The sequence below is a fragment of the Glandiceps talaboti genome, chromosome 23, assembly GCF_964340395.1.
Source record: "Glandiceps talaboti chromosome 23, keGlaTala1.1, whole genome shotgun sequence".
In the NCBI taxonomy this organism is placed as follows: Eukaryota; Metazoa; Hemichordata; class Enteropneusta; family Spengelidae; genus Glandiceps; species Glandiceps talaboti.
This window is the reverse complement of record NC_135571.1, coordinates 13,078,546-13,088,545: the sequence shown is the minus strand read 5'-3', so window position 1 is coordinate 13,088,545 and position 10,000 is coordinate 13,078,546. Positions and strand designations below refer to the sequence as shown.

General features: G+C 34.5%; 1 protein-coding gene across 1 annotated transcript in view; it reads left to right on the top strand.

Moving 5' to 3' along the window:
• Positions 1-7,783, top strand: part of LOC144452602 (carnitine O-palmitoyltransferase 1, liver isoform-like) — a 42,539-nt gene extending 34,756 nt beyond the window's left edge. Inside the window, exon 18 of the mRNA XM_078143722.1 lies at positions 3,161-7,783. Coding sequence (XP_077999848.1) covers positions 3,161-3,235 — 75 coding nt within the window. The 3' untranslated portion in view covers positions 3,236-7,783. The remainder of the gene's footprint in view (positions 1-3,160) is intronic.
• Positions 7,784-10,000: the final 2,217 nt, after the last annotated feature.

The window sequence follows — 10,000 nt, the reverse complement described above, 5'->3', positions numbered from 1 at the left end:
TTTATCTGTACATGTGAATGATCATCACATGGCATTTATCTGTACATGTGAATGATCATCACATGGCATTTATCTGTGCATGTGAATGATCATCACATGGCATTTATCTGTACATGTGAATGATCATCACATGGCATTTATCTGTACATGTGAATGATCATCACATGGCATTTAGCTCTGAGGAGTAAAGGTGCATTATAAATTCGCGTTATTATTAGTGTTATTATTATTACTTAAAAGTAAAGAAATTCTCATGTTGCACGAGTTTCAAGGGTGTTTGATGCGACTATCGCGAGAGGGTCTCACAGTGGACTCACTCGCCACGGGAGAAACATGTTGATTTTTCGTGTGCGCACAGAAGGTTGTATTAACACAGGTTTCAAGTACACACAGGTGTGGATATATTTTTTGTCGGATTTAGATAAAGGTAAGCAAAATTATCAAGATACCATCTTACTGGTTCAGAGGTCGCAGTTACCTTTTTTACCATGCGTCCTCGATGACGCATAGCTACCATGACGCATCCCCAGTGATGCATATATATATATATAAAAATCTTCCCCAGTGTCCAATATGACATAAAATACACACAAATTACTCGTTATTGCAACTTCTGTGGTTGCGTTGAATTCACCTTTACCATTTGCAACCACAGTGTGACTGGCTATGAAATTTTGGAAAGTCCTACTGTCTATTGAAAGAATCAAAAGTTTTGAAACTTTAAACTTGACTTTCACAGAAGTTCCAAATACATTGTAGTTAGTACAAATGATCAAAGTGTAAAATAGAAAATAACGTCACAATTATGGGGAAAATATTTGATAATTTTAAGGTAAAAATAAGACAAGCAGAAACTGACCCTTGACCTAGAAGGAAACATACAATGTAGTTTGAGCAAAGTGTGGCATCTCATGTTATACCATACTCAAGCCAAGTTATTGTCTTTGAACTGAAAATAGGGATTATATACCCTGGTCATTCTATGACATGACAACCCGTGTCTACGTGTTTTGCAGTGTGTGAAATAAGAGTCAAAATGTTCCAAATCATCATGTTTCCTGATTTTTCATAAATTATGCTTGAGGAGGTATAATTATATTCTCCAATATTTTACTTCATTCAGCCAGAAAATACTCATGACCTAAGGGTTTGCCCCTACTCATCTAACGACTCGTAGTGACAAGGCCCCTTAGGTCACTCATATTTTCCTTGGCTGATCGAAGACAAATATTGGGGATAACATGTAGCAAAAATATCATAATTCAAACAATGTTGTCTAAGCTTATACAGAAAAGAATGCTGTTGATCAGACACAGACTATTTTCAAATTCTTCAAAAAATACGACAAAACTTTTGATGAAAAAAAGAAGACTTTACCAACACAGTAATTTATGTGTTGGAGATCACACACTTGTTTATTATGTACCTAAGATTGTTTGCACTGGTGTGCACACATACTAATGGTAATTTCACTGCAGTGCAATACTAAAAACATTATTGCATACCAGCATGCAAATAATATGGAGATGAGGACGCGCGATTGCGCTGTATGATTTTTATGGAAATTTGTCATTTCAGATAAACATATGTAGTGATAACAGAACCCCATGCCACGTGAGTTCTAGTGTGGGTACTCAGGGGTATTTGCACTTTTGCTGGCATTGTTTTCTGCTGCACTTTCATTCGCTACACTCGTGAAAGTACAGGTGCAGAGAACACTGCAAGCACTCATGCAAACACCCTGAGTACATGTACACCACACTTACACTCACATGTCATGGGGTTCTGTCATATTCTCAGTGCATTGTTTAAGGTACGTTAAGAACAGGTTTCACTATAAACAATACATGAATGTAGAGAAAATAATACGAAACAGTAGTAACTTTGACAAGATGAAGAAGATGGCAACCTCAGAACATGTCACAGACAAATTACATACAACTGCCAACATCAAAGCATTGACAAACGGATCCTGTTACAAAAAGGAAACAGAAAAACTGAATTGGAATAATAACACTTGCCACAGCATGTTGGAAGTACAGAGACTTGTATTACATTTCATCATTTGATAAAATTAGGAACAGTTGTATGGCCTCTTTACATAATAGTTCGCGTTCGCTTGAAGTTCCCCTGGCATTTTGATCTACACGTAAAGAGACCATAAAAGCTTTCTTATCAAACCATAGTGTGTAATACAAGTCTCTGTAATTACAACATGCTGTGCCAAATATTACTAATCCAATTCATTTGTTTATTTTCCCTGTTTTTAACAGGTTCTGTTCATCAATACTTCAATGTCGACAGTTGTATATACATACTAGGCACATAATACAGAAATTCAGAAACTTGTGAGGAAGTTGTAAAATTACAAACGTGTGTGTGACCCTCAATTATACGAGAGACTGACATGTATGATTTGCATACACATTATACATGTTTATCCTAAAGCTTATTTTCTTGCAGTATTGTACATATTTACATATCCAGCTGATATAGCACATGAATATTTCAATATATTATATACATATGCCTACCTTAGAGATGTCTTCAAACATAAATGTATCATTTTTCTGTATACACAACCAGCATGCCATATGTAGTACATCAACACATTCTGTCAATATCAAATGGAACAAGTTTCCTCAAAATGACTGGACTATTAAGTTACCTTGTGATTGCTCAATGATACATTAAGAAGCCGTGTGATTGGCCACTTGGACATTAAGTTGCCTCATGATTAGTCACTTTCCTTTAATTTGCCCTGTGATTGGTCACATGGACATTACATGTAAGTTGCCTTGTGATTGGTCAGTGGGACATTAAAATGCCTTGTGATTGGTCACTTGGACAATAAGTTGCCTCATGATTGGTCACTTTGCATTAATTTGCCCTGTGATTGGTCACTGGGACATTAAGTTGCCTCATGTTTGGTCACTTTTGCATTAATTTGCCTTGTGATTGGTCACATGGCCATTACATGTCACCGATTGGTCACTGAGCCGTTAAGTTTCCTGATGATTGGTTTTTATGATAGAGACATTCACTTGTCTTGTATTGGTCACTGTAACATTCACATGCCATGTGATCGGTCTTGTGTGAATATTCAGAGATTACAATGGTACTACTGATGTTCACAATATTTGATATCTTCTTCTTTCAGAATGCCAAGCGCTTTGGAGGTAATATAAGGAAAGCCCTAGCTGATATAAAAGAAGTATTTGTGTCCAGCGAGTAGTGACACCCACCGGGGAAATCATCTGATCTTGCTCCAATGGTGTAAGCTGTGTAATGTCTTTCCAGTTGTACAAGTTTACCAATCTCTACAGTGGTGGAAGTTTTCCGATCTCTCCGTGCATTTATTGCTGTCAATGTAAAGTCTTAATATGTAACATTACATAATTGGTGTACTGTAACACAAGAAATATCAGAAATGCACAACATTCTAATTGTCTGGCCTTTAAGTGGCAGTTTAGTTTTAAAAGTAATACGGCATAAAATGGTGAATTTTTTACTAAATTTTGTAATTTTTGAATGATGTGTACATTGTAATGAGTAATAATCTGGTGAATGTGATACCTTGGTGATGTGAAAACACAAAATTAATGTAGTAAAGAACTCTTTTCAAGCAGGTGACAAGTAATGTGTTTACATTTCATACTTGGATATTCCACCCCACTATTTTTCTTTGTTCAGCCAAGGAAAATATATTTGATCTAAGGGGCCTTGTCACCATGAGTAGAGTAGATGAAGTGACTTAACCCTTAGGTCACAAGTAGTTTCCATCTGAATGGAGAAAAATGTTGAAGAATTCTATATCTGCATAAGCTAATTTGGAGAAATATTCACAAAATTGTGGATGTTTTCACTCATGTAGTGAGCACCACATAGTTGATAGATATTTTTGTGACATAGAACAACACGGTTATAAATTCCACTTTTCTGTTTGAACATGTAGCATTTACTATTTAGCTTGCGTGTGGTATCAAACATATATTTCCATATAAAAACCTTCAATTATACCGTTACTGTACAGTAATTGCCATTCAATGTTAGCGCTGAAGTACAGCTCTTTTCGAAGAAGCTTGCCCAAGCTGTTAACAAACACAAGATCAGTGAGCCTGATCACAAGGTTATATGTTAAGATCCACACAAAAAACACAAAGTGTGGATTCTTTATTTAGATGGTACTGTATAAAAACAGTCATTAATTTATAAAAAAATCTCATTTTCATCTGGTGTTTGTTTTTACACAAATAACTACAAGTAGGGCAAAGCAAAATGAAAAGATAAAAAGTCAATTTAACAGAAACAGTACTTTTTGTTTACATTTTCTGTTAAACATTATTCATATAAAAATTATGTTTTATCACAAAAATCCCCAATATATTTATTGCAGTGTTTTACAAAGTTTAGAATATAAGGAAAATGGGGACATACATTGTTATTCCGCGTGCTTGTTTATTTTGAAGTTTAATATATATACACTATATATCATTCTTATCACCGACAGCAACAACTGTAGGAAATTTGCATTACAAAATAATGTGTTGTTATGTAAATCAATTTATGTTTGTGTCAAGAAACAATTGGGTAGAACACAATGCAACATAATGGCCTGGGTAAGTTTCATCAGCCCTGCATCACGCAACCTCTAAAGATAGAACATATCTGGCTTAAAATAGGCCTGCTGTACATTGGGTCAAGGAACATTACTGGGAGTTGTTTTGTTCTCAATGGTGGCCTCAGTCTTGTGTGGCCTTTATTTTAAAATGTGTGAAGCATCAAGCAGTGATAATAACTTTGATTGGTCCCCCATGCATAAAGATGTGTAGGTCAAAATAAAATTAGCCTTGTGTTTGTCATCCTAAAGCATGTCAAGTTCTAAAATCCCTGGGTATTTATAGTATTATGAAAAGTACTGTCTTTGATCACAAAACACATAACATGGTTTATGTAATACATGTAATTCAATGTTATAAATGCGAGGATGAAAAAAAAATGATTTTTTTTTTGTATTTGTCAGTTATGAAATGTGTTTTACTTTGTTTGGAGTAATATGTAGTAATCAGTAATATACACTTTACTGACTGTCATAGTGATGGAAATGGTTAAACCTAAATAATCTCCAGTTTTTCTTGACCAGTATTGTAGATTGTGAGTTCTCAAAGCCAAATTTCACCCACCACAGACACAGTTTCACCAAAATTTGTTGTTCTCATACAACCTATGAAAAAACACCACTGCATTTGCATGTTTGTGGTAGGCAGGAATGAGACATGTTTCATGCAAAGACATACAATGTAATTAATGCCGGTAACTTACCAAAGTATAAAGACCACATGAGCCACAGATCCCATAACTCTGTTTACTGATAGAACACTACACATTATAATGATGGAGTCTGACAGTTACTGTTACATTATAACTTATCAAAGTATAAACTCCACATCAGCCCCAGATCCCATAACTCTGTTTACTGATAGAACACTACACATTATAATGATGGAGTCTGACAGTAACTGTTACATTATATATTAAGGTGACCCCAAATTTTATGTCATTTTATTTCTTTGTACTTGATTTTAACTTAGAATGGATTGGAGTTTTCTCTAACAAAGTACATACCGGGGTATACTATAATGGCAGAAGTTTCAACAGTATATTTGTGAGGCACATTTCACAATCACGTTACCATATGTAAGTTTTAAGTAGTTTTGAAAATATAGATTTATCATTTTGCTGCTATGGCTTAGTTAGACAAGAATATTGAAATTTGAATGTAAGAGGGTGTTTTAGTTTTGAGTAACATGTAAATGGATATTTGATTTAACCACTCCTAAATACACAGCAAAGCAACAAAGTGAGTTTTTTGGACAAGATTTTCACAAAATTTACTTCAAGCATAAGGTACCATATGAACTTTCAAATGAAAATATAATGTGCCAGACAAAAATTCTTATTAATATCTCTACCTTAATATGATTAGTGTTACATTTTAAAACACTCTTTGTTGCCCTATTTCACAATTCTCTGGAATTGATATCAACAAATCTTTGTCAATATTCTTTATTGTTACACATGGGGTACATATTTATTTTATTTATTTTCCTATCAAAAACACCCAGCCCACTTCTTTGTCATAAAGTGCTTCTGCTAAAAATGAGAATTCACTAACCTTTAAAGACACTGAGACCTACATTGAAATATAGTATGCCTAATTTCTAAGCTTCTGAGTCACTTCCTTTCCTCACCATCCTTCATTCAAGGTTTTTGCTAAATTAATAGTATTAAGATTATTAGTTTTTCCTTTCCAGATATTCTGTAGGTGAAGTGCCGGATATTGTACCTAAAGGGGTTTTGTGGTATTAAAACAAGTTTGATAGACATTTGCCAAACTTTGGGTTAACTTGACCAATATTTTGCATTGCTTGTATTCAGTAGTGTGTTCCACTTAATGGCCAACATTTTACAAGGAGTGTGTTCTCCAGTGTTGCACTCGGTGACCAACATTTCACACTTTGTATTAAGGAGTGTGTTCTCCAGTGTTGCACTCAGTGACCAACATTTCACACTTTATATTAAGGAGTGTGTTCTCCAGTGTTGCACTCAGTGACCAACATTTCACACTTTATATTAAGGACTGTGTTTTCCAGTGTTGCACTGAGTGACCAACATTTTACATTTCCAGTCTACTCACTGTGTTGTAGGAGTTTGTTGTCTTATTTTGAATGTTAGCATCAGAATACTCATAAAGATAATGACCATTTCTCAGTGTGTGAGTGTGTGTTTTGTGAAAGTTTCACAATCTGTAACCAAGTCCTCATTTCGCCTAAAGTCTATGTACAAAATGCAGTAGAAAATCATATACGTTCACAGGCAGAACAAGTTCAGCATGGGCTATACTATAAAGACATTGAACCATCCTTTAATACAGTACAAATGACTTGCCGTAGTGTTTCATTTATGCAACCTGCTATTTTTTACACACGCTCACACAAACTTCTAATGCCAAAGAAACAGTTACATAGTGTCACACACAGTTGACAGTAGAAGTAATCAAGTTGATTATCAGTTAGAAAATAAAAAATTGCAGCCATTTAAATCATCAAGTCCATGTGTAATGCTTTCAATAGAAGCCTGTTTCTACTGCACTGAGAAAGAATAGCAATGCTTATCAGTGTTCAATGTGATTGGGCAAAGGATCCTCCTGTGTTATGTTGTCTCTGTTATTGTTAGTTTAGCATTGGATCTTTGTTTAAAAAACGTACGTGTAAAACGCCAAGGCAACAGCATTTTTACTGTAGTTCTTGTGGTACATATGCATGTCGTCCATGTAAATGAGGATTAATATGAACTTTTCAGGCCTTGTACTACCTTCTTTGTAATGCTATGGCAAATTATATTAAGTTTTGTCAAATAAACAAATTACCCTTGTCTACCATGTACTTCAGAAAAGTCAATGCAAAAATTATCCAGTCTTTTGAATACTATTTCAGCTGTCTTTCCCAAGTATGTCTGTATATATACAGCTTTGTGTACAGTTTACAGTTTACCATGGTTTGTGGTTTTGATGACGAGTTGTGTAGAACAATGCAATATACAAGAAAAATGTACCTTTTAATCCATTTTGCTGTGTAAAATTGTCATTTACTTTGTTGTGTGCACTTGACTTTGTTTGGTATTTTTGCTTCATGTAATATGTTCACATAAATGTTATGTATTTGCCATCTAGTGTTCTATTCACTGAAGCTTTTAAAGGGGAATGGATGAAATATTAAAGTAGTGTACAAACATATTTGTCAGAAGTTCAATAAATTGAATGAGAGAGAGAGAGAGAGAGAGAGAGAGAGACAGAGAGAGACAGAGACAGAGACAGAGACAGAGAGAAGAGACAGAGACTGTACAATCTATGTAGCACGTGATTTACGACTATTTACTTACGAACGTGAAGCCAAGAAACACAGTTACTATCCCATCTACGATTAGTAGACAGTGAATTCAGCTAGTCGGCGGATATCAGTGGAACTGTTTACCTTGTAAAGACTTGGTGTATTTTACATATGGCAACAAACACTTTCAGTTTCAGGGTGTTTTTTTTATCCCTTAGCATCTAGCTTGTTTACTCCGCTGAATGACTGAGTCCGATAGTGCTTGTCGTAGTAATGAGTAAAGCGAGTGTTATCGGAGTCAGTCAACAAGCTACCAGACTTCTTGAACGTTTATACCATAAACTTATAAGATGAGAGGATTGCTCAAAGACTAAGGTCGTTTTGGAATACAGGGGTGACAAAAGTGCCCAAGGTTGTCGTATTGATTCGGATTATGAATTTAAGGATGATTGGGTATAACCTAGGTATAGCAAAGAAAGTGTATGTAGCCAAGGGCATATTCGCACGTAGACAGACAGACAGACACACACACTATGTTATTTTTTATCTCTCTACCTAGTCTACCAGGCAGCGCGTAATCAATGGACATACAATGTTTATTGACACACAGCTTTGCCACTTATACAGAATTACAACTTCTCACGTTCTTAGTCAATGATATATTTGGTTGAAATATGGAAACAAGGGGGCATGGATTATGTATACTTATTAAAATAGGTGTAAAGGAGAATATGTATTGTAAGAAATATAAATAGAATGCGGTCATTTACATAATACAGTAGTCTGTATCTCTACAGGTGTTAAGGGAAGTGCAGACAATGTTAGTTGTATGTCCATTGTATGTCCGCAAAAATTGAAACAATGCCTTCCTGTCCAGCACAAACCTTTTGAGTAATTCTCACGAAAACACAAAGCACACGGAAATACGTATACATGCAAACACACGTAGATATATATATATATATATATATATATATATATATATATATATATATATATATATATATATATATATATATATATATATATATATATATATATATATATACACACACACACACACACACCACATACATACATACATACATACATAAACACATCCATCCATCCATCCATTTATACATACATACATACATACATACATACATACATACATACTTACATACATACATACATACATACATACGTAATATACACATACATGTACACACACACAATCAGACACAATTGTCAATATCATGATCATTACATGAACATTATTTTGATACTTAACACTTAAGTAAGAGTCAGATCTAAACGATAGTTGTCTAATTCTTTGAAGTATTGTGTCTCTAAGCCATTGACAGATATGTCGGAACAGTAAGCTACATCCGAGTGAAAAGGTGAAACATTAAACCAAAATAGGTTGTTTCCATTTCACAAGGAAATTCTATACAACTTATCCTTGTGTAAAGATTATTTTACGAACAATGACAATTCATCAGTACTCACCGACAACGGATAAACGACATTTCTCTCGAGAACAATACAAGGTCTCTGCATTATTCAACATCTTCAATAACCCTTGATGCTTAGATTGTATATCATGTTTTCTCTCACATCATGTATATCATTGGAAGAGAAACACAAAACTTAAATAGTGATAGGATCTCATCTTTAAACATCCTTGGTGGTATGATAATTTCACAAATACTGTCAAATGTTACTTTCCTGTTGAATACGTGTCCTTCTATACACGATTATCGTAGGATTAGCACAACATATTTAGAAGAAATGCTAGTAATCGTCTGCTAATTTTTGGTGTTTTTATCTGACGACCTTGCATAAATTGCCTCAAGTTATTTTTGTCTCGACGAAAACGTGCCAGAAAAGCTACCACGTGTGTATCGAGATGTTGAAAAGATAGCGAATGGCAATGAAAGAGAAGGGAAGATGTCAACAATAGCTACAACATTAATATAGTATTATTATTACACTTTATTTAAACTGTATAGACTGTTGAGCCAAAGGCTCTTCTCTCTCAGTGTCGAGATAAAAATATACAAATATATACGTTAAAATACAAAGAAGTAAATATATAAACAAACAAACAAACAAACAAACAAACAAAC